General features: G+C 39.3%; 1 protein-coding gene across 1 annotated transcript in view; it reads right to left on the bottom strand.

The window, feature by feature from the left end:
- Positions 1-12,993: 12,993 nt before the first annotated feature.
- The window catches only part of LOC107785601 (DNA-directed RNA polymerase 1, mitochondrial), a 30,031-nt gene continuing 15,526 nt past the window's right edge, over positions 12,994-27,498 (bottom strand). The window contains exons 2-19 of the mRNA XM_075241248.1: positions 22,057-22,266; positions 21,795-21,922; positions 21,564-21,630; positions 21,391-21,449; positions 20,793-20,910; positions 20,512-20,625; positions 20,280-20,411; positions 19,776-20,192; positions 17,996-18,046; positions 17,756-17,826; positions 17,051-17,135; positions 16,696-16,848; positions 15,778-15,852; positions 14,856-14,945; positions 14,694-14,741; positions 14,244-14,358; positions 14,031-14,134; positions 12,994-13,804 (exon numbers count right to left, since the gene is read on the bottom strand). Of these exons, the coding sequence (XP_075097349.1) occupies positions 13,694-13,804; positions 14,031-14,134; positions 14,244-14,358; positions 14,694-14,741; positions 14,856-14,945; positions 15,778-15,852; positions 16,696-16,848; positions 17,051-17,135; positions 17,756-17,826; positions 17,996-18,046; positions 19,776-20,192; positions 20,280-20,411; positions 20,512-20,625; positions 20,793-20,910; positions 21,391-21,449; positions 21,564-21,630; positions 21,795-21,922; positions 22,057-22,266 (2,148 nt within the window). The 3' untranslated portion in view covers positions 12,994-13,693. The remainder of the gene's footprint in view (positions 13,805-14,030; positions 14,135-14,243; positions 14,359-14,693; positions 14,742-14,855; positions 14,946-15,777; positions 15,853-16,695; positions 16,849-17,050; positions 17,136-17,755; positions 17,827-17,995; positions 18,047-19,775; positions 20,193-20,279; positions 20,412-20,511; positions 20,626-20,792; positions 20,911-21,390; positions 21,450-21,563; positions 21,631-21,794; positions 21,923-22,056; positions 22,267-27,498) is intronic.

The raw sequence follows: 27,498 nt of genomic DNA, 5'->3' as shown, positions 1-27,498 counted from the left end.
TGAAGAAAGGTACACATATCACCTTAGGAGAATCGCACATCAGAATGTGAGAGGAAAGTGAAGAGCTTTTATAAGGCATGAATAAGTTCACATGGTACATGCGCTTTTGGGCTCGATATAGCGTAGTTCGAAAGACAAATCCATGCAGGCTTAGGCCCAAAGCGGAGAATATGTGTCATGGGCTTGGGTCATGACAAATACGGTATCAGAGCCAAATCTTCTCAGTACGTGAGCAAACCTCAGCAAGGACGCTGAGTCCCAGGGGGTGAATGTGATTCCCATAACAGAGGGTGGGCTAATGAGGGCGGGTGAGCAGGACTGAAGGCTGGCAAGAACGGGTGCACATGTCACCTTAGACAAATCCCACATCGGAATGAGAGGGGAAAGTGAAGAGTTTTATAAGACATGACACAAGTTCACAAGGTACGTGCGCTTTTGGGCTCGATGTGGCGTAGGTCGAAAGACAAATATGTACGGGTTTAGACTCAAAGCGGACAATACGTGTCAGGGGCTTGGATCGTGACAATAATAAAAAATAAAAATAAAAATAAAAAGAAGGAAAAACAAGAGAAGACAAGGAGAAGAAGAAATTATTAATTGGACTTCATTTTCTATGGAGTTGTCATGTAGATATTGAGTGGGTAGAGAGTTGCATCAACTTTGATCAATTCAACTCACAAGAAATAAATGATGTGCTATCAATCTTATGCCTGTTGCCGTGTGTTATTATCTTATAATGGCTGCCAGTTTTATTTAGTAGTTTAAAAATTGTTGAGAATGAAATTTTATATCATAATATCATCAATTTCTTTTCCTTTTAACTTTATCTTCACTGACTTTATGTGTAGAAGGGGGATATTAAATGTCAAGTTATAGGTGACTTAGAAGTTTGCTCTTCAACTCTAGTTACTTCTTCTAACCTAAATCAATAAACGGCATAACTTATATACGCTAACAATGTAAATAAGTTTTACATTATCATATTTGTATTGGTTATAGCATGTTATTATTTATTTCTAATGTTACCAAATTATAATTATAGAAGACAATTACCTACGGTTGTAGGTCATTTGCACCCAATTAATGGTATATAAAAATTATGCATTGTCCGTGCACATTAGGATGGATAAAATTAAGAATGAGGATATTTGGGAGAGGATGGTCGTGGGTCCCTTGGATGACAAAGATGCGGGAAGCGAGACTTAGATGGTTCGGGCACGTGCGGAGGAGGAGCCTAAATGCCCCGGTTAGGAGGTATGAGCGGTTGGCTTTGGCAGGTACGAAAAGATATAGAGGGCAGTCTAAGAAGTATTGGGGCGAGGTGATCAGGCAGGACATGGCGCAGCTTCAGATTTCCGAGGATATGACCCTTGATAGATATGGAGGTCGAACATTAGGGTTGTAGGCTAGGGGGTAGTTGAGCGTTTTTCCTCGTTGTACCGGCTAGTCTAATAGTGTTTTGTCTAGGACAGCTAGCGGTTTTCATTATGTTTCACACTTTTTTTTTCCTTTCCATTTATCTGCTGTCTTTTACAATGCCGATACTATTTTTCTGGTTTCTGTTATTGTTACGGATCTATTATCTCTGAGCAGCGGGTCTTCTGGAAACAGCCTCTCTATCCCTCCGGATAGGGGCAAGGTCTGCGTACACTCTACCCTCCCCAAACTCCACTAGTGAAATTCTAGTGAATTGTTGTTGTTGTTTGCATTGTCTGTGCACAGAAGTTAATCTCATCAGTAAATGGTACTAGGTCAGTGACTTGCCTCATTTAATCATTACTATTTTGAGGTTCATATGAAAATTATCATGCACGAGAATAAATTTCTTTTTCTTTGAACAAAAAGGTGGCCAAAATGCAAAATCCAGGAAATTGCTACAGTTAATGAGTCTTTTTTTTTTTTTGGAAAAGAAGTATATTACATCTGTTTTCACATATAAGAGCAAAGCCTATCACATATCACAAATTATGGTCTCAACTTTCATTAATCAAGGATAGTTGGCATGTCCTTGACTATCACAACTTGAACCATAGTGTTACAAACAAGAATTTCAATTTGCTATTCAGTTGGATTTACAAACTAGAATTTCAATGATTTGTTATTCAGTTGATACAAAACAAGTACTCCCTCCGTTACAATTTAGATGAGGTGGTTTGACTCGTCACGTAGTTTAAGAGAAAAGAGGAAGACTTTTGAAGCTTGTGCTCTTAAAACCTTAAGGGGTAAAAGTTTGTGAGGCTATGTGTCACGACCCAAACTAAAGGGCCATGACTAGCACCCGACCACACTTGCCGAGCACCAACGTACATTTAATCTAACCTTCATTATTATCTTTTAGGGCTGAAGAGATCAATATAAATGGTAGACCTAGATCATGGACAACCAGCAATAAAATATGACGGCATGAACATACATAACAGGGGATGACCAGACAATCAAGAAACTACATATAAGGTATGAGCTACCACGCTACTATGAAAGACTATACAACAAAAACTAGCCGACAAGGCATACCAAACTATACAGGAGCCGACACCTATCTATGAGCCTCTAAAAGAACATAAGTGTTGCAACATAGCCGGAACAGGGCCCCGACATACCCATAATGTCTATAACAAAAATTGCATACCAAGACCAAGGCAAGTCCGGAGAAGGGATCTCGCCAATCACCACTGAACTGGACAGTCTACTGTGGTGGGGGAGCTGCACCTACCTGTCTATCAGGACCTGCAGCACGACATGCAGCGTCCACAAATAAAAGGACGTCAGTACGAATAAAGTACTGAGTATGTAAGGCAAAGAACCATAAATACGATCAGTAATGTAAGCAAGGATAGAGAATATACAACCTGTAACATCTTAGTACCTCTGAGGGCTACTTACATGAAATGCATGATACATATGTATAAATACATAAACCTTTAAAGCATTCGCCTCTATGGGCATCATCATCATCATATCGTACCCGGCCACATGGAGCTCGGTAAAACCCAACTGATCAGTGGTTGCACAATAGGTGTCGTACCCGGCCAACTATAGCGTGGCTCGGTAGAGTAAAATAGATACATATATATAATGCATGCTCGACTCATGGAATCACATTCTAAACCTTTTGGAGTGACGTAAGGTCGGTATCCTCTGTACACGTTATTAGGACTAACTCTTCACTATGAACCTTATAAGATTTAGGAAGTACGAACAACATTGATAACATAAGAATAAGAGAAGCAACATTAACATCAATCGTTCCATAAGAGGGAAAACAATGTAAGTACTGCTAGCTTCTAAGAGTAGAGTATCTTGGAAGATCGTTCATTACATTATGTACAATCGGAGTCGTGCAAAAGAAGGAAAGGGATAACCTAACATACCTTGTATATACTGCCACAATATCAAGCTATGCAATTGTCAGAACTCCTTAGTCTACAATAAGAGAAACGATACTATTGTTATCATTTAAGCGTCATAACTATTATGTATCGACCACAACCTATTTTACGATGAAACGGACAGCACCTCCCCTATATATATGACCTCACGCCATTCAAAACAGTCACCAAACAGCCCAAACAACATCAATAATAAACATATTGAGCCTCCCAAAATAGTCCACACACAGCCTAATCACTCCATACATACGACGCCCACCGTAGTCGTGTCAAACAACCTGGAAATGTTACGAATAACTATCAGCCCATAACCCTACATATATATGGTGTTTATCCACACCCTTCCTCCTCCAAAACTCCACAATATAGTAGTAAAATATGCAGCCCAACAACAACGCAAAACAGTCCACAAAACAATAACATTACTACCAAGCCTTTCGATATATATCTCACAAGTTCTAGCTTCAATGGCTTAGCCGCAACTTGGATAATCTTAAATACATATAGAATAAGAGGTTCCTTACCTTTATACAGAAAGAACAACTCCAATTTGACCTTAAATTTCCAAGAAATATCCCTTCAATGCTGCCACAACAACAAAAAAATGAAACTAGCGATCAATTAGTGTTTTTCGGCACTAGAATCACTTTAGAAGGCTTGAAATCACCTAGGATTGATATTAAGAACATTAGGGAGTATTTACAGAACATAAACCCTTTAAAACAACCTCCCACACGAGCTGGAACGACACAAAAATGAGCAACAACAAGAAGAACAAGAGACTTACTAGCGCCACGGAATTCCCGACACTTGATTTGTGTTGTTTGCCCTTTTATTGGGTCTTGAATCTTGAGAGAACCTTGAGAGGATGTTCCTAGGGTTCTAAGGTCTGAAAATAGTAAAAAGAAATGACTTAAAACGGGTTGGAGTCATCCTATATAGGTCCAAATATCTTAAACCGACTTAGTGGGCCCCATAGAGAGGTGTTTGGCGCAGTCTCGCGAAAACGCGAATATCTCTCTACTCCGAGATCGTATCGATGAACGGTTTAATGCGTTGGAAACTAGACTCCTAGATCTTTAATTTGGTTGGTAGATCACCCCATAATTCCTTGTAAATTATGATAAAAGATTAGAAACATTTGACCTAATGTTTAAGTAAAATTATGAACCTAAGTTGCGACAACTTTTGTCGACTTTTGTTTCATAACTCGTTTGACTTCAAGACTTATGATACGGATATTATATGATTAAAATAGCTTAATAAATGACCTCTTGAGTGTATTAAGCACCGCTAGATTACCTGAAAATACGAGTTACAACATCCTTGATTCGTTTAACTTCTAATACTTGTTAATCACCCTTATACACTCTTGTATCACTTAAGACCAATAGGATTGACATCTTATCATCTCAAAGATAATTCCTTCTTGGATTTATGTTAACTAATATATGGCATGAAATAACACATGTGGATATGGGTTGTAACACCCTCCCCCTAGGAACATTCATCCTCGAATGTAAGGGTTTATGGGGAGTTTAAATCATCGTGGATTCCAATGGAAATTTCCGATCAATTTTCCCCTATAAAATGGTCACTAGCAAAACTTGCAAGTAATTAAGCCCAACATATGGCTTCACAAGGCTACACAAGGCATTATGCGTATTTACATTATCTACATATCACCATTTTGTATTAAGGAGGAGTATTCTCAAATTATTGCTTACCTCATAGAGCCGTTTCACCTTCCAATGTATCCTGTCTTCCACCAGCATCCTTGTTATCTTCATTCTGGAATAAGTAAGGGTATTTAGACTTCATCTCCTCTTCTGCTTCCCATGTCATTTCTTCCATATTTTTGTTCCTCCACAATACTTTGACGGAAGCTACATCTTTTGTTCTCAGCTTGCGGACTTGCCGATCTAATATCGCCACTGGCACTTCTTCATATGATAGGTCCTCTGTAACTTGTACATCTTTGATAGGGACAACTCGAGAAGGGTCTCCAATACATTTTCTCAACATAGATATATGGAATACCGGGTGGACAAATTCCAATTCGGATGGCAATTCTAACTCATAAGCAACCTGTCCAATCCGTCGAAGAATTTTATACGGCCCGATATACCTTGGACTCAGCTTACCTTTCTTCCCAAAACGCATAATACCCTTCATTGATGAGATCCTCAGGAAAACCCAATCACCAACCTCAAACTCTAGATCACGACGTCGGACATCAGAATAAGATTTTTGCCTGCTTTGTGCCGTCCTCAATCGCTCCTGTATCACTTTCACCTTCTCAATAGCTTGGTGAATCAAATCTGGCCCATATAATTCTGTTTCACCGACTTCGAACCATCCAACTGGTGATCTACATCTCCTCCCGTATAGTGCCTCGTATGGGGCCATTTTAATACTGGAATGGTAGCTATTGTTATAGGCGAATTCTATGAGTGGAAGATGATCATCCCAATTCCCCTTAAAATCTAAAATACATGCTCGTAGCATATCTTCCAGTGTCTGAATGGTACGTTCAGCCTGTCCGTCAGTCTGCGGATGAAATGCAGTGCTGAGATTTACCTGTGTGCCTAAACCCTTCTGGAAAGACCTCCAAAAGTTAGCCGTAAATTGAGCTCCTCGGTCTGATATAATAGATATGGGCACACCATGAAGCCTAACAATCTCCTTGATATACAACTTTGCATAATTTTCAGCCGTGTAAGTTGTCTTCACTGGCAGAAAATGGGCACATTTTGTAAGTCGATCAATTATCACCCAGATGGAGTCAAACTTATGATAAGAGCGAGGTAATCCAATAATGAAGTCCATATTAATCACCTCCCACTTCCAGGTCGGAATCTCTATATTTTGAAGCAATCCACCGGGTTTCTGATGTTCTATCTTTACTTGTTGACAATTGGGACACTGGGCTACAAATTCTGCAATAGACTTCTTCATATTATCCCACCAATACTGCTCCTTGACATCATGATACATCTTTGTCGAGCCGGGATGGATGGAATATCGGGATTGATGAATCTCATTCATAATCTTCTCTCGCAACCCTGGCACATTAGGCACACACAATCGGCTCTGGTATCTCAGTGCCCCATCTTTTCCGATCCCAAAAGCCATACTTTTACACTGTTGAATGCTTTCTCTTAATCGTACTAAGATAGGATCTTCATATTGTCGTGTTTTTACCTCGACTACCAAAGATGATTCTGATGTATTCTGTACAGTAACACCTCCATCATTAGAGTCTAACAATCTGATTCTCATATTGGCTAGCTGATGAAGCTCTTTAATCAACCCCCATCTACCTGCCTCAATATGTACTAAGCTTCCCATTGATTTACGGCTGAGAGCGTCTGCCACAACATTGGCTTTACCGGGATGATACAATATCTCGACGTCGTAGTCTTTCAATAATTCAAGCCACCTACGCTGCCTCAAATTCAACTCTTTCTGCTTGAAGATGTATTGTAAACTCTTGTGATCTGTGTAGATGTCAACATGGATGTCGTATAAGTAGTGCCGCCATATCTTCAAAGCATATATTACTGCAGCCAATTCCAAATCATGGGTTGGATAATTCTTTTCATGCTTCTTCAATTGTCTTGATGCATAAGCAATCACATTCCCACGCTGCATCAATACGCACCCCAAACCTATACCTAAGGCATCAAAATATACCACATAATCTTCTGTTCCTTCAGGAAGAGTGAGCACTGGTGCAGATGTCAATCGATTCTTCAGCTCCTGAAAACTACGTTCACAAGTGTCAGACCACTGGAATTTGGTAGCTTTTTGTGTTAACTTAGTCAATGGTGATGATATAGAGGAAAATCCTTCTACAAACCGCCTATAATATCCTGCTAGTCCTAGGAAGTTGCGGACTTCTGATGGTGTTGTAGGTCTCGGCCAATTCTTTACTGCATCGATCTTCTGAGTGTCGACACTAATACCCTCATCAGATATCACATGGCCAAGGAATGCTACTGAGTTCAGCCAGAATTCACATTTGGAGAGCTTAGCATATAACTTACGATCCTGAAGCGCCTGTAATACTATCCGCAAGTGGCCCGCATGTTCCACCTCCGAACGAGAATACACTAGAATGTCATCAATGAATACAATCACGAACACATCAAGATAGGGCCTGAATATAGTATTCATGAGATCCATAAAAGCTGCTGGGGCATTTGTTAGCCCGAACGACATCACCAAGAACTCAAAGTGCCCATATCTTGTCCGGAAGGCCGTCTTTGGAATATCCTTCTCCCTAACCCTCACCTGATGATACCCTGAATGTAAATCAATCTTAGAGAAATACTTGGCACCCTGGAGTTGGTCAAACAGGTCATCAATTCTTGGAAGTGGATACTTGTTCTTTATAGTAGACTTATTCAACTGTCGATAGTCGATACACATCCGTAACGACCCGTCTTTCTTCCGCACGAATAGGACTGGTGCACCCCAAGGTGAAGTGCTAGGCCTAATAAAGCCCTTATCCAGCAAGTCCTTCAACTGCACCTTCAACTCTCGCAACTCTGCCGGGTCCATTCTGTATGGAGGAATAGAGATCGGTTGAGTGTCAGGCAACACATCAATGCTAAACTCAATCTCCCTTTCAGGAGGAAGGCCTGGGAGTTCATCTGGGAAAACATCTGGGAATTCGTTGACCACAGGGATTAATTGTAAAGTAGGCTGTTTCGCCTCCGCATTCCTAACGCGAACGAGATGATAAATGTAACCTTTTGAGATCATTTTCCTTGCCTTAAGATAGGAAATAAACCTACCTTTCGGTGTAGCAATGTTCCTTTTCCATTCAATGATGGGTTCACCCGGAAATTGGAACCTAACCATCTTCGTACGACAGTCAACATTTGCATAGCATGAGGCCAACCAGTCCATTCCCATTATCACATCAAAATCAACCATTTCTAACTCAAATAAATTTGCCGAGGTTTGACGACTACAAATCATCATAGTGCAACCTCGATATACCCTTCTAGCAATCACAGAATCTCCTATCGGAGTAGATACCGCGAGGGGTTTACTTATCAATTCAGGTTCAATGCCAAACTTATTAGCCACAAAGGGTGTAACATATGATAATGTAGATCCCAGATCAATCAGCGCATATACATCATAAGAAAACACAGATATAATACCTGTAACAACATCTGGAGACGACTCGAGATCCTGTCGACCTACTAGAGCATAGGTTCGATTTTGAGCACCACTCGAACTCGGCACTGCACCTCTACCCCTACCACGACCTGTCGACTGCTGAAAACCCCGTGCTGGAGGTCGAACTGATGAGGAAGAACCAGACACAGATCCAGTCGACTGAGCCATACCATCACCTCCCAACTATCATACCAGAGAACCGCTAAATCCCGTAGCCGATAAGAAGCCAACTCTACTTCCTCTGTATCACTAACATGCATAACCCGAAGTGTACGATGAACCTGGTCAATAAAAGTCTGTGGGTCCTCCTTCGGGTCTGATCCGGTAAACATTGGAGGGTCTAAATTAATAAAATCACGAACTCTTGTACTAACTGGTTTCTCAGCAGCACCTGTATTCTGCCTCTGAGCCTGAGCAACTACCAAACTAGTCAATAACTGCAAAGCACTCCGCATATCCTGGTCTGGAGTGCCAGACGGAGGAACTGGAGGCGCTGGGTGCCTTCTAATATCCTCTGGAGGAGATGGAGTAGATGAGGTATGAGAGGGCATCTCACTTTGAGCCTCACTTTGTCCTGCTCTGACTTGGGGAACCTGACTGGTACCCTCTCCCGCTGCTGTATCAAGCCGTCTACTAATCGTTTGCTTCCTAGTCGAAGGCATCACTGAAAAAAACAAGGTGAATATTAGAGACGAACACTTACGACTCAACTCTACGCACGATCTAGATTCAGGAAGAAGGTAACAACCCTAGATGTCATGTAGCCTCCTGATTATAAATGTGGCGCGCTACACATCCATAATCAAGACTCTACTAGACACGGCTCATAGACAACCCCTAGGACAGACTTGCTCTGATACCAAGTTTGTCACGACCCAAACTAAAGGGCCATGACTAGCACCCGACCACACTTGCCAAGCACCAACGTACATTTCATCTAACCTTCATTATTATCTTTTAGGGCTGACGAGATCAATATAAATGGTAGACCTAGATCATGGACAACCAGCAATAAAATATGACGGCATGAACATACATAGCAGAGGATGACCAGACAATCAAGAAACTACATATAAGGTATGAGCTACCACGCTACTATGAAAGACTATACAACAAAAACTAGCCGACAAGGCATACCAAACTATACAGGAGCCGACACCTATCTATGAGCCTCTAAAAGAACATAAGTGTTGCAACATAGCCGGAACAGGGCCCCGACATACCCATAATGTCTATAACAAAAATTGCATACCAAGACCAAGGCAAGTCCGGAGAAGGGATCTCGCCAATCACCACTGAACTGGACAGTCTACTGTGGTGGGGGAGCTGCACCTACCTGTCTATCAGGACCTGCAGCATGACATGCAGCGTCCACAAATAAAAGGACGTCAGTACGAATAAAGTACTGAGTATGTAAGGCAAGGAACCATAAATACGATCAGTAATGTAAGCAAGGATAGAGAATATACAACCTGTAACATCTTAGCACCTCTGAGGGCTACTTACATGAAATGCATGATACATATGTATAAATACATAAACCTTTAAAGCATTCGCCTCTATGGGCATCATCATCATCATATCGTACCCGGCCACTATAGCGTGGCTCGGTAGAGTAAAATAGATATATATATATATATAATGCATGCTCGACTCATGGAATCACATTCTAAACCTTTTGGAGTGACGTAAGGTCGGAATCCTCTGTACACGTTATTAGGACTAACTCTTCACTATGAACCTTATAAGATTTAGGAAGTACGAACAACATTGATAACATAAGAATAAGAGAAGAAACATTAACATCAATCGTTCCATAAGAGGGAAAACAATGTAAGTACTGCTAGCTTCTAAGAGTAGAGTATCTTGGAAGATCGTTCATTACATTATGTACAATCGGAGTCGTGCAAAAGAAGGAAAGGGATAACCTAACATACCTTGTATATACTGCCACAATATCAAGCTATGCAATTGTCAGAACTCCTTAGTCTACAATAAGAGAAACGATACTATCGTTATCATTTAAGCGTTATAACTATTATGTATCGACCACAACCTATTTTACGATGAAACGGACAGCACCTCCCCTATATATATGACCTCACACCATTCAAAACAGTCACCAAACAGCCCAAACAACATCAATAATAAACATATTCAGCCTCCCAAAATAGTCCACACACAGCCTAATCACTCCATACATATGACGCCCACCGTAGTCGTGTCAAACAACCTGGAAATGTTACGAATAACTATCAGCCCATAACCCTACATATATATGGTGTTTCTCCACACCCTTCCTCCTCCAAAACTCCACAATATAGTAGTAAAATATGCAGCCCAACAACAACGCAAAACAGTCCACAAAACAATAACATTACTACCAAGTCTTTCGATATATATCTCACAAGTTCTAGCTTCAATGGCTTAGCCGCAACTTGGATAATCTTAAATACATATAGAATAAGAGGTTCCTTACCTTTATACAGAAAGAACAACTCCAATTTGACCTTAAATTTCCAAGAAATATCCCTCCAATGCTGCCACAACAACAAAAAAATGAAACTAGCGATCAATTAGTGTTTTTCGGCACTAGAATCACTTTAGAAGGCTTGAAATCACCTAGGATTGATATTAAGAACATTAGGGAGTATTTACAGAACATAAACCCTTTAAAACAACCTCCCACACGAGCTGGAACAACACAAAAATGAGCAACAACAAGAAGAACAAGAGACTTACTAGCGCCACGGAATTCCCGACACTTGATATGTGTTGTTTGCCCTTTTATTGGGTCTTGAATCTTGAGAGAACCTTGAGAGGATGTTCCTAGGGTTCTAAGGTCTGAAAATAGTGAAAAGAAATGACTTAAAACGGGTTGGAGTCATCCTATATAGGTCCAAATATCTTAAACCGACTTAGTGGGCCCCATAGAGAGGTGTTTGGCGCAGTCTCGCGAAAACGCGAATATCTCTCTACTCCGAGATCGTATCGATGAACGGTTTAATGCGTTGGAAACTAGACTCCTAGATCTTTAATTTGGTTGGTAGATCACCCCATAATTCCTTGTAAATTATGATAAAAGATTAGAAACATTTGACCTAATGTTTAAGTAAAATTATGAACCTAAGTTGCGACAACTTTTGTCGACTTTTGTTTCATAACTCGTTTGACTTCAAGACTTATGATACGGATATTATATGATTAAAATAGCTTAATAAATGACCTCTTGAGTGTATTAAGCACCGCTAGATTACCTGAAAATACGAGTTACAACATCCTTGATTCGTTTAACTTCTAATACTTGTTAATCACCCTTATACACTCTTGTATCACTTAAGACCAATAGGATTGACATCTTATCATCTCAAAGATAATTCCTTCTTGGATTTATGTTAACTAATATATGGCATGAAATAACACATGTGGATATGGGTTGTAACACCCTCCCCCTTTAGGAACATTCGTCCTCGAATGTAAGGGTTTATGGGGAGTTTAAATCATCGTGGTCAATTATAAAAATGTGTCATTCTTTTTTGAACGGACTAATAAGGAAAGTGTGTCTTCTAAATTGAAACGGATGGAGTAACTGTTAATTTTCTCTTTTGCGTCTGCTATGCTCGTCAATAATGCTAGTTTTTACCCTCTTCGTCTCAACTTCGATGGCCTCCCCTTTCCATCTGCAGAAACCCTACTTTCAAATAATCGTCGTTTCATATTGTCATGGCATAGCTAAAAATCTTGTCTATGTGGTTGGTTTGGCTGTGTTTGCAAGTTTGGTGGCCATTTACAGTGATGTATCTAGAAGAGAGGCTCAGATGCCCCAATAAGGAGGTGCGAGCGGTTGGCTTTGGTAGGTATGAGAAAAAGTAGAGGGAAGCCTAAGAAGTAGTATGGAGGGATAATCAGACGGGACATGGCGAGGCTGCAGTTTACCAAGAACATGACCCTTGAAAGGAGGTTTGGAAGTTGAAAATCAGAGTAGAAGGTCAGAAGGTGTTCGAGCGCAATTATATTCTGTACCGAAGGTATTAGGATTAATATGGTAGTTTTTGTCTTAGATTGCTAGTATTTCATTATATTTTCTATTATCTTAGTATCTTGTTGTTCCTACTTGCTGCTGCTACCGCTTCTTTCCATCTATATTTCTAGCTTTGAGATTGTTGCTACTATCTTTCTGGCCCTATTTGTTGATATTACTTATTTCTACTGTTTGTTTTTTTATCTTTCTTGAGCCGAGGGTCTATTGGAAACAACATCTCTACCTTCCCATGACAGGGGCAAGGCATGCACACTACCCTCCCTGGACCCCATTTATGGAATTCTACTGGGTTATTGTAGAATATGGACTATCACTGAATTGAGGGAGAGGGGTAGAGATCTTTTCTTGGCATAAAATGTAATTGTATGAACAAGAACATATCTCCCTTCTATTAAAACATGAGAACTGTGTTCTTATTACAACAAAGCTCAGGACAAAGATCAGAGGTATAAAAAAAATGAGGTGACATTCCACCATAAAAGATATATACAACCTGCTATGTAAATGGTACAAAAGCAAGTAATAATCAAATTTTATTGAGGAAAAAGGGAAGAAACTATCTTACTGTTCTACTCAGCCCTCTGTAGAGTCATCTAGGTCAGTCTTCATTAGTTTGTTTTTCCAGTATTATTGAAGGGAGTTGATGCATTTCCATCAGAGTCATGTTGGTTCCTTGCTCTATGTACAAATGCGGGAGGCTTTTTCGCTTTAGCTTACACCTCTAGATGCTTGTACACAAATAATATTTCATCGAAACCAGTTGCCAACCGCTTTCACCCAGTGCAACTTTTTGTAGAGCAGCTTGTATGTCCCAATAGCGCATAGGCTTAGCAACCAAACTCATACCCAGATATCCTTAGCTTGCCTAACATGATTGGTCAATACCGCCTTCTGCAGTAGCATATGGCACGGTCATCTAGGCTGAGCAGCCAATTTGTCAGTACAGGCTCGTGTTCCCTGACTTCCGACGCAATGGATCCAAGCATTTGAAGTTCCCATGAGTTTCGTCATTATAAGGGACAAAGCAATACTCAACCACACAAAATCAAAATATAAGACTGCACGACTAGTTGAAAAAGTAGGGAGATTCCAAAACTTCTCTTAAATCGAAATCACCCCGCTCTGGTAAGGGAGGAAATTGCAAGTCGGGGAATGACTGCTGAAAACTCTCCAGTAACTGTTAAGAATAAGCAGTGGAGTTATAATTTGTAACACAATAAACTTTAGCAGTCTTGACTTGAAGAAAACATAAGCAAAACCCAATGCAAATTTGACGAGGATAAGAGAAGCTACAAGCAGCTACAGTATGTTAAAATTTCTTTATTTGAAAATCATGAATGTCTTGAAGGGAAACTTCTGCAAAAGCAGCAGTAAATGAGTATCTTTGTCGCCATAAAACTTACATTTTCCAATATGGGTGCGTCGTAGAGTTCAACAAATTTCTCTCTCAAGATTTTGTTCATTTGATCAACATCACTGGCATGTGTCCAGTATGAATCATGCACCCCTGCCACCAATATCGGGTAAAAAGCATTAGCATGTTTGGTCAGATGCTTATTCACAAGGACGCTTGACATTTCATGTGACAGGAACGAAAATAGACAGCACTACAAAACCTGCAAAACTTAAGCCAGATTCTTTGCAGGCAATGGCAGTCATCATCATGTGGGAGCCATCGAGAGAGTGAACGAAATTTGGAGGGAATGCTGTTCTCTGTCGCTTAACCATTACCTGTAATTTATGACAGAGCATGAATAACCAATAACACCACTTGATATTGTCCAAGATATGCAATTCACAGTACAATGATCCAACATCTCCAATTAGTTTCAAACTTTCGAACAGTGGTATTGTATGTTGACTCCGTCCATTTCTTATATGTATACGTCTTTAAACTTTCACCTTCTCCAAGGGATAGTAGAAGGAGAAAGTTGCATAGAAGGATAATCAATGTGCTATGAACCCAGAATAGCTTCACTAGAATCCAAATTATTGCATCCGGAAAAGCATTATCAATGAAGAAAAAGCAAAAAGGTAAAAGACATGTTAATGGATGCAGAGGCAACCTTATCTGTTTCACGCTGTAATGTCAAAATCTGAAGGGAAGTTTTAATCTGCATAGAGTTCAGTGACAAATAGTTAGTGACATTCAAATATGAAATTTTTGTCAGAGACTAGACTGTTCTGAAATTTCATGCAAATTAAGGTTGAATACATCAGAACATTACAAGATGCCTTCCTAATTTGCGGTAAGGTTGCACCACAGGAAGTCCAAGTGGAGTAGTCCATCGTACAGGATGGTTTTCCATGGCGATAATCTGGAGAATGAAGTTCTAACCATTAGTAAAAAAAGCAAATTATCCAACATAAGAACTTCAAATCCATCCTAAATGAAAAATTTAGAAGTAACATATTCAGGTGATACTGGTGTCAAAGAGTAAAACAGACATGTTATCAGAGCCAGTCGAAGTTAACTGAATTCTACTGAAGAAAGGGGATTTGACTGAACTCATGATGCAGCTTTTAAAAATGTTTGTACTAGTCTGACATTTCTTTTTATTCTTTACCTTCAAAATCTTCCCCATCTGAAGAGGGTTTTCCTCCCTAAAGTTAAAACTTAAAACAGGAACAAAAAGTACTTTCAAATTCATTGACAACACCTATGTTGCGCGGACTCTCAAATATGTTGTCACACCTGTCGGATCCTCAAAAAATGCACTATATTGGAGGATCCAACACACACCCGGCGAGATTTTTGGAAAGTCCGAGCAACATAGACTAACACCACATTGAGTATAAGAGGGTAACATAAAACAATTTTTTTTTTCGTTATATACAATTTTAGCCTATGCTACTGCTTTTCACATCCAGTAGATAAGAGAACTAGCAGAAGCATCAGATAATTTTTTAATTCCCTTTTATTTATTCCTAAAGATCAGCTTCTGTACTAATATCATAAGAAGGAAGTCACTGAACTAGGATCAGAGGATAGGCTAGAGAGCCAATAAACAAACAAACAAACCACTGACACAAATTATGTATCATACATCAAACTTAAAATTCTGAACAACAGGTTAACTTCTCCAATTTTAGTTTAAAATATAATCAATGTACTAACTACTCAATGTGACAATTGGAATAAAAGCAAACCTTTGCACAATCTCCAAGCCAACTCATGATACTTCTAGCAGCTTCAAACATCTCTCCTAAGGCAGTCAAGGTGGTCTGACCATGTGACGAAAGATAATTAGACCAAAGTACAAAAGCAGATACAGAACAGCATTGGAACGTCATATTGAAGAAACATTGACACTAAATAGACATCAGAAAGTACAGACACGTAATTCAACAGAAATCGCATGGACCTCTAAATGTAATTTACACATTTTGCAAACTACTCACTCCATCGCGAAACATTTCCTAATTTGACTCCAAAGATAAAGGTTGGTGCCAGCCAAAGCCAAATTCAAGACTAAATGTCAAAAAAATGTTTCTCTGAAATGGAAAAATGATACATTACGCGGAAGTACTATCATGTAGAGGATTTAGAATTTTGTAGGACTGCATAAATTTATCTGAAAATGTGTTTGACTAAAGTTAAATTTGACTGTTGGAAAAAGGACGCAAGTTTCAGGATTGGAGTAATACTACTTTTTAGATGGGTAACTTGTCCTCACTCCCATCCATTTTCAGTTTTTCGAAACAACAATATGATTTAAAAGAAAATAAAAATATTGGAGTACTTCTTATAAGGCTTTAACATTAGCTGGGAGAATATGTTGGACCCCTACATTGACTTTTGTGTTTTGTGGGAATAGAATAGAATAGAGGAAAATTTTCATCGAGAATCATGAAAAGATGACCCATATTACTAGTAGATAATATTAAAAGCATAATATTTTTTCCTTCCAAAGAACGTAGACACCCTTTCAGGACTAACCACAAGGAAAGAATTATCCTTTTGAGATATATAGAGAATTTTTTACTATGCCATGCACAACATTTACCACAAATCCACTATGTGCATATAGAAAAGCCCAAGCAGATAAAAATAATATAAGTTCATACTTTTGCTGCATAGCAAGCTGCTGCAAACAACTCATTATCATCTTCAATAACACCACGCTCCTTCAATCTTCTCTTGATTTGGTCGCGAGCACCAATATACGTGACACCATACACTGATGTCATAACTGTTTGCTTGACCAACTTCCTGTCCACCTGAGTTAGCACATCAAAAGCAATGCAATACAGAAGAAATATTATTCAGCCTCTATGAGAAATTATTAGAATATACTACAATATAGAAACCAATTATTGAAGTATGCTCATTGTGTATTACTCCATGACATTTCAAAAAGTTACAATTTTCCATCATGGACAGTATATAAACCAGAAGAATTTAGACATGTCAGAGGCAAACCTGGTTAATTAACAGCCTGGCACGCATCACATTTGGATCATTTGCTGGATCTTTAGCTGCATCTCTCTTCATAATATCAAGAACTCTGGTTGAAGAAAGGAACTTACAGTCATGATACAGAAAAGCATAGTCTCTTGTCGAAGGTTGACTCAGAACTAAGATTAATCACAAAGACATTCCTATCAACCGCCAACCAAGGAAAGGGTAATTGTTGTTCCAACCAAGCTGTTTTAGCAATAAATCCAGAAGCTTTTACATAGGTTACTGAAATAGGAAAGGAGAATCCTTTTCATGCAGTACGAGTAATACAATACTGTTAACTTTATTAAATAAAAAGATCCTCTCTATATATGCAAGTTACATCTAATCCTGAGCCCATGAATCACAATTACAACAGCTTACATCTAAGTATTTAGCTATCACTAGTTAGCCTTTGTAGGAAATGTTAACAATTGATAATCTTCTTACGCCAAAGATGAGACACAAAGTGAATATTAACATACTGCAGCATTTTCTACCGCTCGTCTCAGATTGGAATCTCCTAGAACTGAGAGTCATGTTAAAGATACTAGGAGTCATATTACCGACCACAACTTGTTTGGGACAGACGAGTACTTGTTGCATAGAAAGCCACGTCGAAGGAGTGAATGCAAAAGAAAGGAAGAAAGAAAGGAGGTACAGTTTAGTGGTTAAATAGTAACTCACCGGGCAGCAATTCCAGAGTAAACATCAGCAGGCTTGTCTCCAGCAACAAGATTGACTGCAGCTGCTCCTAACTGTAAAGTAATCCACAGACTGAGTCAAAATATGCCAACTCAAAACATGTTAATCTCACAACTCAAGCCCAGAGCAGGCATACTTGGAATCAAACAGAGACAGCTTTTTCAGTGAGTCAATCTCACAGTCTCAAAGTCAAAGAAAACAACTAAAGAAGACATGACATACCGTATCCCTACCAAGAGCAGCATAATGTTGTAGCCCATTGCACGAACCATCCTTCATTAAAAAGTCATAAGCAGACAATCAGGTTCAAATTTTAGGTAAAACTTCAAAACATGTCATATGCATGCAACTCAACATTTAGGTAAGGCTCATCACAAAATACATTTAGGTAAGGCTACCATAGATTACAACGTATAGTTCATCTTCATCCTTGTGATTAATAGTTGGCTCTTCAACAATTGATAATCTTAACCAATGGGGATTTATTTATTCACGAGTTCAATATTTTCTATAGATTTCACGAGAAATATTAACTATCATGTAATTTTTATTAACTGAAAACGATTAACTAGATGTATTATTCATAAAGCATGGACACTAAAATCAAATAAAATAGCACGGTTTTTTTGTAAGGTTCTCCTCTTCAACAAAACCACTTAGTTTTTGCAAGATATCTGGATTATAGCATGCAATAATGACATAGTGTAGGTGATAAATTAATGAAAAAACTAAGGGATATCTCAGAAAATCAAAACGAAAGGAGAGTTTACAGCATCATATAACCATCGACAGTAAGCTAAAACAAATATCACATAGCAGTATGTTGGCAATTCTACAGCAAGAATCACTTTACTCAAATGTCTTACTGCTTAAGTAAACATGCCGAAAATGCAAAAGAAGATCCAACATATGTAGGTATCGGTAACTCCAATAATACAGAACTAAAATAACATTTTCATTGAGCAAAGGCACTATCTGACCTGAATAAATAAGAAAAACATATCACCTCAGTGTTTCAAGGAATTTAACCAGTTCACTGGGAAACTCAATGTGCATAATTCAGCTTCTGAAGCTTTCATTCAGAAAATTGGAACCAGCACAAAAAATCTACAAGTCACAAGTTGGAACTTGTTGCATGTAAATAAAGAGTATTTTGCGAAATCTTAGCCAACGTTTAATATGTTTGCCTAATGGGCACATTAACTCCCTATGTGATAGCATATGAATACCATGCAAGTTAAGATATCAGTTTGATTTATGTACAAGGAAGCTATAATTCAAAAGTTAATTATCAAACAAAAATCACATCAAAGGTTGAATTTGGTTAAGGGTTTTTTCTAAGTAATTTGGTTAAATAAATTTGAGTTACCAAAACTTGTGAAAGATGTATAAAATAATCATATTGATAGAACGGCGTCGTGCCTTTTGGAACTCTCCAAAACAGATTCCCGTCATAGTTTTCAGGCCAAAGCAAATGAAATGTACTCAAAACAATCAGATTGTAGCAGAATGCCACATGGCTATGGCACCAGGGTTGTCAAAGGCTCTCTTTAGGCATGCGCTTAAGCCCTGAAGCCAGGTGCAAAATGGGTTATGAGCTACTCCTTCTTTAAGCAGCACTTTAATGCAGGCACTAAGGTGCTTGATCAAATAAATGCAGGCATTAAGGCATGCACCTCATCGCCCATGACCTCTGCCTTGAAGAGACCGACACTAAATAAAAACATTTCACTTAATTCTATGTTTTCAATTATTTTGACTGCATAATTGTGGAAGTGATTGAGGAAGCCCTAAAACCATGATTCACAGTCACAAGCTATACACCCTGCATGACCATCTACACTAGTTGTGCGCATCATCTAGAATTACTAAAACTAGAAAAATCACGCAACACCAAAGTTAGCTTTTCTTTCTTGCAAGTCTTTCATCTAAGGAGCCTTCAATAAGTTCAAACTAAGCAAACATATATTATACACCACAACATTCTTGCATTATCTATTACCTGGTGAATGGGCATATAAGATATAGCAGTCTCTGGAGACGGGCTTCTCAATGCTTCAGCTATATTAATACATGTTGCTAAGCATTGAAAAGGATCTTCCGCCCCCAACCACCACCGCTTTCCTTCCAGTGGCCTTTCTGCAGAGTCAAAAATATCCTCCACATGGTTTTCACTGAATGCTACACGACCTTCATATGATAACTTATCAACACCACCACCGTATACATTCGCTAGATGTATCTTCAGCCAGCGTAAACCGGACTTTCCAAGTGGGCGCCCCTCCGCGAATTCGAGGATTCCACGGCACAAATCAGAGCCAAGATGGTTCAAATACGGGTGCATAGGGTATGCACGACCACGAAAATCAAGATTATGTGGATAATAAAAACCATCTTCATCCTTCATTTTCCGTGCAACCTGCTCTTCAAAATAAAAGGTCGTGGAGTTCTGTTCATCAACATAAGGAAAAAAAGTAAAAGAATTTAAGATGAGGATACAACTTACAGCTAGTTTGAGTTCTATATCACACCGCTGAGAATGCCTCTCGCAGTTCTCTTTTTTCACACCTTTAACTTTCCACTTCCATTTCCTGATTTGTGCTTCATCTTCTGCGTCCGGCTCTTCTGGTAAAGGTACCTGAAATCAACTCACATCTAAGAAAACATGCATGCAGTTAAACAAACCTCAAGAAGCAAGGGAAAACATAATCTCAACATCATGTAGTGTTGTCACCCACATCTTCCCTGTCGACTAAGTCAGCAAGGCGACCTCCACTAGCCCATATTCTGTCTACTATGCCAAGTACCTTTCTATTCAACCTCCATTTGGTATTACCAAGAGTGTCAAGTGCCTGAACCGCCAAAATATATAAGTGAAAAACAACGGCCTGAATTCTTTTTCTCCATTTTTTTTTTTGGGGGGGGGGGGGAGGGGGGTTATGAGCAAGAGTTGAGCTCGAAATCTATTGAATACTATGTAGAAGAAACAAAACAGAAAGGGAACATCTGCCTGACAAACCTGGAATACAGGTTCCAATTGCTTCTTTGGAACTCTTTTAACTGCTTCACGCTGCTGTTTTGCTCCATGTGTCCGCATAATGTATGATGGTAAAAATAAGTAAGCACCTTTGTCATACCTGCCAGAAAATATGGAACTTTAACCCAATTCATACATGGTGTTGAGGCCCAATGAGCTGGAATTACCAAACCAGGCAACTGATGCTCATATGTGCTCATACTGCCAACCACAGAAAGTCAATAAGCCTTATTCACATATCACTATATCAGTTTAGCTTTATCTGAACAGACATCTAACTACTGTTGGAGCAAAATTATTATATGTCTTTAAAGCTCAACCATATGCTTCAGGAAGAAGCAAATACCAATAACAGATTACACAAAACAATAATTCTAGCATTGAGTATAAGTGAGAAATCTCATTCCATAAACTATCTTGAGAATGGATTTGACACACCTCAAAGTTACTAAAATTCCAGCCAACAGGGAGCAAAAGCCTTTATTCTTTTTTTGAAAAGAAAACAAAAGCCTTTATTCACTAGGGCAGAAAGGAGAAAATAGAATACAGACTGGAAATAAGAAAAGATATACAAACTAACCCTAACCAACTCTGTGGAGGAACCAGCATCGGCATATATGGAATCACCATGTGTCTAGCCTGTTCACGAGCACAAATTTACTGTAATTACAATTCCTCTAAGAAAAATTGATTAAGCAGGAGAATCACATTACACCCAGCAGGCAATGAATACCCACGAAATACTGTACTCACAGTTTTATCAAGGCCTTTACGAACAAGTGGATCACATTGAATCACACCGTATCTCCTGCTACCTTTCCTGTAACCACAGAAGCCATAAAAGATATCAACAATGATCTGAGATGTTGTTATCTACAGCAAACCCCTTGTTGAAAAGAGCGTGGATTTCTTTTCTTCGTTTCCTCTACTTCTCACTTGGGGCTACTGAGGGGAAGGGCTTCATTGTATTAAGTTTGTACTCACATTGTTTCCACAGTTTTGAGGGTGTGCACAAATGCTGGCCGAATATCTGGTGGACAATCATCTAACTGATCATTTGGAGGCTGTATATAGGCGGTTTCCATTAATATCTGAATCAATCGGCACCCAACCTATAAAAAGGCATTATTTCAGCAAAAGCATCATACACTATGATAAGTACAACCACAAGGGCAGGCCAAGAGAAAGGAAGATCCAATACTGATTGTACAAAGGTGATAACGGGAAGACTGTGTTAAACACAAACCTTAACAAGGTTATCCTGGCCCCAAGGCTTTTCATCATCCTGCTGCTTCACTATCTTTCTAACCTGCTGCAGCTTTTGTTTCTTCATCAAAATTTTTACTTTTTTCCTTAGCCTCTCTCTTTCTTTCATTATATCACCAGGTGTATCTTCCAAGTCACCACTCAATGCATTGCTTTTCTTGGTCTTCTCCAAAAATCTATGTATTCTGGCCTGAAAGGAATTGAAAGAGGAGTAAATGAACTAGACAAGCCTGGTCGAACAGCTCTTTTCTTGTTATATACTAATATTTAATTAGACATGAGAAACGCTTCTAAACTTAGGCTAACAAGTTGAGACAACAAACAAAAAACCAAAATGTTCCCATTAGCCTGAAAGAATCACTTAAAGAAAAATCCATGATATGATGGCACTACATACAAATAGCCCATTGGTATAGCTGAAGAACATACAAAACAAAAACTCAGAAGAATAGCACAATGTTCATTCACTTTAGCTGATACTACAGGTCAAGAACCATAATTCTGGGCTCAATGTGATAGATGAAGCAAATTTCTTGTGAATTGTAGAGGCAGTAAATTAGTAAATAATAAAAATCACCCACAGAGGTTATATGATGAAATAATGCCGCTCTCGTTCATTGCCGTAATTCTGAAAGAGGAGGGCGCAAAGAATACTAAAGATGACAGACCTGTTAGTCTGGGGAAGCATCTACAAGATCAGCTTGCAAATAAACTGAACAAGGTACTGGAAAACAATGTCAACTTCGCCAAAATGTGTTTGTGTAAAGGAAGAGAAACATGCAGCTTGGTGGCAAACGAACTAGTGGACTCCAAGAGAAAGGATGGCATCCAAGGGATTCTTTGTAAGCTGGAATTGGAGAAGCTTATGACAGAGTTGTCAAAGCGAAAAGAAAAAAGACGCCAAAGTTTGTTGGAGCTTTTAAGCACAAAGCGCAATTAAAGCATGGGCTTTAGCGAAGAAAAAATAAAAAATAGAAATCTAATGTAAGAACAATAATTATTTGGACCAAAAAATGGAAAAACCCGTAATTGAGCTATGCATATGTTGTGCTCTTAAAGATATAACCATTGGTGAAGGTGCACAAACCTTAACACCTTGATGCTGACATTAAAGTGCCAACTAAGCGAGGCAAAATGCACAACCTTGGCTTCACTAAGCTTCCAGAATTAAGCGCGCTTTAAGTGAGCCTTTAACAATACTAGACCAAATCAATTGGAACTGCTTGGCCATTATGATGACGAAGATGGGCTTCGAGGAAAATTGGAGGAAGTGGACATTCTTTTGCTTATCAATAGCCAGTTCTCCGTGCTAATAAATGGGATTCCAAGTAGTTCCTGAGCTATTACCACAGACTTGAGACAAGGAGAACTGCTACCTCCGGTGCTTTTTATCTTGGTGATAGAGGCATTCGACAAGATGATGGGCCGACCAGGGCATAATGGGGAGCTACATAAAGAGCTTTAAAGCTAATGTGGGAAGACATAATAAAATCACAGTCTTGCATCTATTTTTTGTTGATGAAACTAGTTTCTTGCAATCCCTGCGTGAATGCATGATGCCTTGCATCGGGCTGCCCTTTTTTTTTTAAACTAGTTTCTTGCAATGCAGATCAGACATAGCTACAGCCCCTCAGATTGGTAGTGATATGGTTTGAGGAAATATCAAGGTTGAAGATCAAAGAAATGTGAAATCATACGAGTAAACGAGGTGGACAAGATTGCGCGAATAGCAAGTCATCAATTGCAACATTGGTTCATCGCACTCAACCTAGGTTTGTCGTTAGGAGGCTTCAAGTAGGGAAGTCACAGTGATAGAAAGATTGGAGAAAAGGAGAAGGATAGCAGAAGCGATACTAAAAATGAAGTTTTGATCAAGAGCATATCTTTTTTTTTTATAAGGTTATCAAGAGCATATCTTGCACATCCAAACTTACTATATGTCCTGAGTCTTCCGAATTTCCGATTGTGATCACTAGGAAGTCTGAGTTATATGCTAAAGAGGGAATGAAGAAGTTCCACTTGGAAGATTGAAAGACAGTGACAACCCCAAAGAAGTTTGCAGGACTTGGGCTGAGGGACTTAGGGATTTTTGACAAAGCACTCCTAGGATATGAAGGTTAGGAAATGAAGAAGAATCCCTGTAGAGAATGGTCATAGCTAACAAGCACGACATGCAGGAAGAGAGTGGAGGACGAATGAGAGCAGTAAACGTTGTATGGATGCGGTTTATGGAGGAGCTTCATAAAAGGGTGGGAGAATTTTGGCGGGAACATAACATTTAGAGTTGGTAAACATAGAGTCCGCTTTTGGAAGCACAGACGGTTCAAAGAAACAACTTGCAAAATACTTTTCCCACAATATACAATATATCGAGCCAAAAGACCATCAATGGCACAAGTGTGCAGGTTGCAGCAAGGAGAACTATATTTATTTATTTTTTGAAAAAGGTAACAATTATATTCTTCAGCACCCAAAAAACGAGGCTGATATCTAATATTTACAAGTACAACCCCTGAAAATCTTGCAGAGAATCAAAAAGGTCTAGTAGTGATTCCACATCACCTATCAACTGTTCTTTACACCAAAAATGAAAAAGAGAAATACAAGAACTCTTGATTTTCTGTGTTGAACTGCTCTTGCCTTCAAAACATCTTGCATTCCTCTCCTTCCAAACTGTCCACCATATGCACGCTGGAACAATCTTCCACCATTCCTTGTGACAAGTTCTTCCCCTAATACTGTTCCAGATGCATATCAGGCCAATGGTGTCTTTGGGCATTACCCAAACAATACCAGCTAATGCTATAAAGAGCTGCCAAAGTTGTCTAGTAATAACACAATGTAAGAAAAGATGCTCATTTGTTTCATCTTCCTGTTGACATAGAAAGCATGTAGAGCTGGTCTGAATACCTCTTCTTTCTTCTTTGGAGAATTTCTAGAGTGAGGCAGGCTTTTCTTACCACTAACCATGAAAAGCAAAAAATAGAGGTTAGCTTTGAGCTTGGAAATTATTTCTCTCTCTACTTTCTTAAGCTCTCAGGCACACTCCCCGAGGAGTCTGAGAACAAGGAATCTTGAGACTCCATAAACACCATTAGCATGCCTACTCAATTCCGACCACCCCTCTGAAAACAGCTCCGACAAAGAACCTTTCACGCGCCCCCACGCACAGCTCGTTCCGGCGAGACAAATGCCACGCGCCGGCGCGTGAGCAACCTCTCGGCCACTTTTCAAAATTTTCTTTTTGGACAGCCCGCTCACTGGGTAATTCCGAGCACATCCATACAATTTTTTCTGAATTCCGACAACTTTTATTTTTTCCGGTGGCGGGGAACCCTTCTCTGTCCAGATTTCTGGTTCTGTTCTTTTTTTCAAGCTTTCTAGCTTACTGTGATAACTTCCAAACAACCTCTATAATTTCATAACCTGAGCAGCTGGTTAGTACAATATGGGAGACAACAGGATATATTTCAACGCAGGATTCAAATCTTTTGACATCACCAGATGGAATTCCAACAAAGACACATGGTTTGAATGGGTGGAGAGAAGCCGCAACATGATGAGAAGATCATCCATGGGTAGAAAGGCAATGGAATGGATATGCTTTGCACTTAAAGAAGCGTCGATAGATCAAAACAATCTAGTGAAGAGATGGAAGTACAAGGAGCAAATGACAGAACATTTCTGTACTAGGAAATTTAACGCTCATGGAAGATATATGAGTATTCTGTCACTGAAGGGAGAAGGGAGGTCAGTGATTATAATCCCAGAGTTAACTTTGAATTCTGGCTGGAAAGACATAGCAGCTAAGATAGAAAGATTCATTTATCAGACCACCAAGCTGAATTCCATAGTACCACCCAGAAACACTGTGGACAATTTCCCTTATGTCCAAGCAGTTAAGGAGAGTAAATGGCAATCCAATACCCTTCGAGAGGCAAGGGTCAGCACGAACAATGGCGATATCTCTGTTTTGGAACCTACTGGAGGAGAGGACACAGGTCTACTAAAAAGATGCATTATCGGGTTTTTTTGGGAAAGAAATCAATGAGAGACCCACTTTAGCAGACATAAGGCGATGGGCTAGTGCTTCATGGAACAAAGCATATGGAGTAAACATGTATGAAATGACAGGCAACATGTTTCTTTTTGAATTTCCAAACAGATTCATGGCGGAGCAGATTTTGCAAGGAGAATGGAGATGGAAAAAGTTCAAGCTTCATCTGGAATGGTGGAATCATACTGCTGGATGCATTCCAAACTCACAAATTGAGGAAACATGCTGGATTAGAGCCATGGGGATTCCTTTACATCTATGGTCACAAAAGATCTTCAAAGAAATAGGAGATATCTGTGGGGGATGGTTAGCCACTGAAGAAGAAACTGATCTCAAAAATCATCTTAAGTGGGCAAGAATCAAAATTGCTGGTGATGGCAGAAAGACTCCCAATGAGGTTGGGATTGAAAGAGACGGTATCAAATTTTTCATCCCAATCTGGGCTGAAAGTCAGACAAGATATGAGCTGAAGACGCAAGAAAACGAACAATGTTTTGAAATAGAGAGATATTTGAACAATCAAGTGGGGTGCACCTTATGGCAAAACACTGATAAAGGAAAGGCAAGTGGGCAACTTGCACAAGGTTCGAGTTCGATGAATCAGAGCAGTAAAGTGACAAACAACGAGCTGAAATCCTATGACTCCGATTTGGCTGCACAAGTCATTTTTAATGATCTTTAGCGTGAGTTTTCTGATGATATTAGGCTGAAGACTTATATTAAGGAAATGGGAGGACCTTCTTACTTGGGGGCAAAAGAGTCCTCTTCAGGGGATCCAATCCCCAATGAAAATCTTGAAAGTATGCCAAAGGCAACACTTATCAGTTGCAGTCAGTCAGAAAGTGGAGTAGAGATAGCAAGACTGGAACAGAAGGCAAGGGAGCAAAGCATAAACACAAATATGGGGAATGATCATGTTGGAAGTGCTTTGGAACATCTAAAGCAATTTAGCTCTATCCAAGATTGGGAAATCGAGGAGGTGAATCCTATAGCAGTTCAGCAACACAATCCATTAATGGATAAAGACATGGATGCAACACTATGGGTCCATCAAAATATGATCAAATTGGGGAAAATGTTTGGAGTAGATTTTCAAGGCCATGAAGAAGAAGCATTGGAGTTGTTAATGCAAATTGACAGTTGCAGACAAGTAAGAAGGGTGGAGACAGAGTTGGAGGTAAAGAAACAAAGATTCAAAGGATCACTGGAATTAAAAGGGTTAACTTCTTTTGATGTCAAATTCAAGAGTGACGGGAAAAGGAGTAGGGGAAGAGATCTATCAATCATTTCAATATGAAGATCAAAGTAATTTCCTGGAATGTAAGGGGATTAAACGATAAGAAGAAAAGGGAGATCATAAAAAGT

Source organism: Nicotiana tabacum, chromosome 20 (assembly GCF_000715075.1).
Source record: "Nicotiana tabacum cultivar K326 chromosome 20, ASM71507v2, whole genome shotgun sequence".
Classification (NCBI taxonomy): Eukaryota; Viridiplantae; Streptophyta; class Magnoliopsida; order Solanales; family Solanaceae; genus Nicotiana; species Nicotiana tabacum.
The sequence above is the reverse complement of the archived record's forward strand: the minus strand, read 5'-3'. Positions and strand labels throughout refer to the sequence as shown.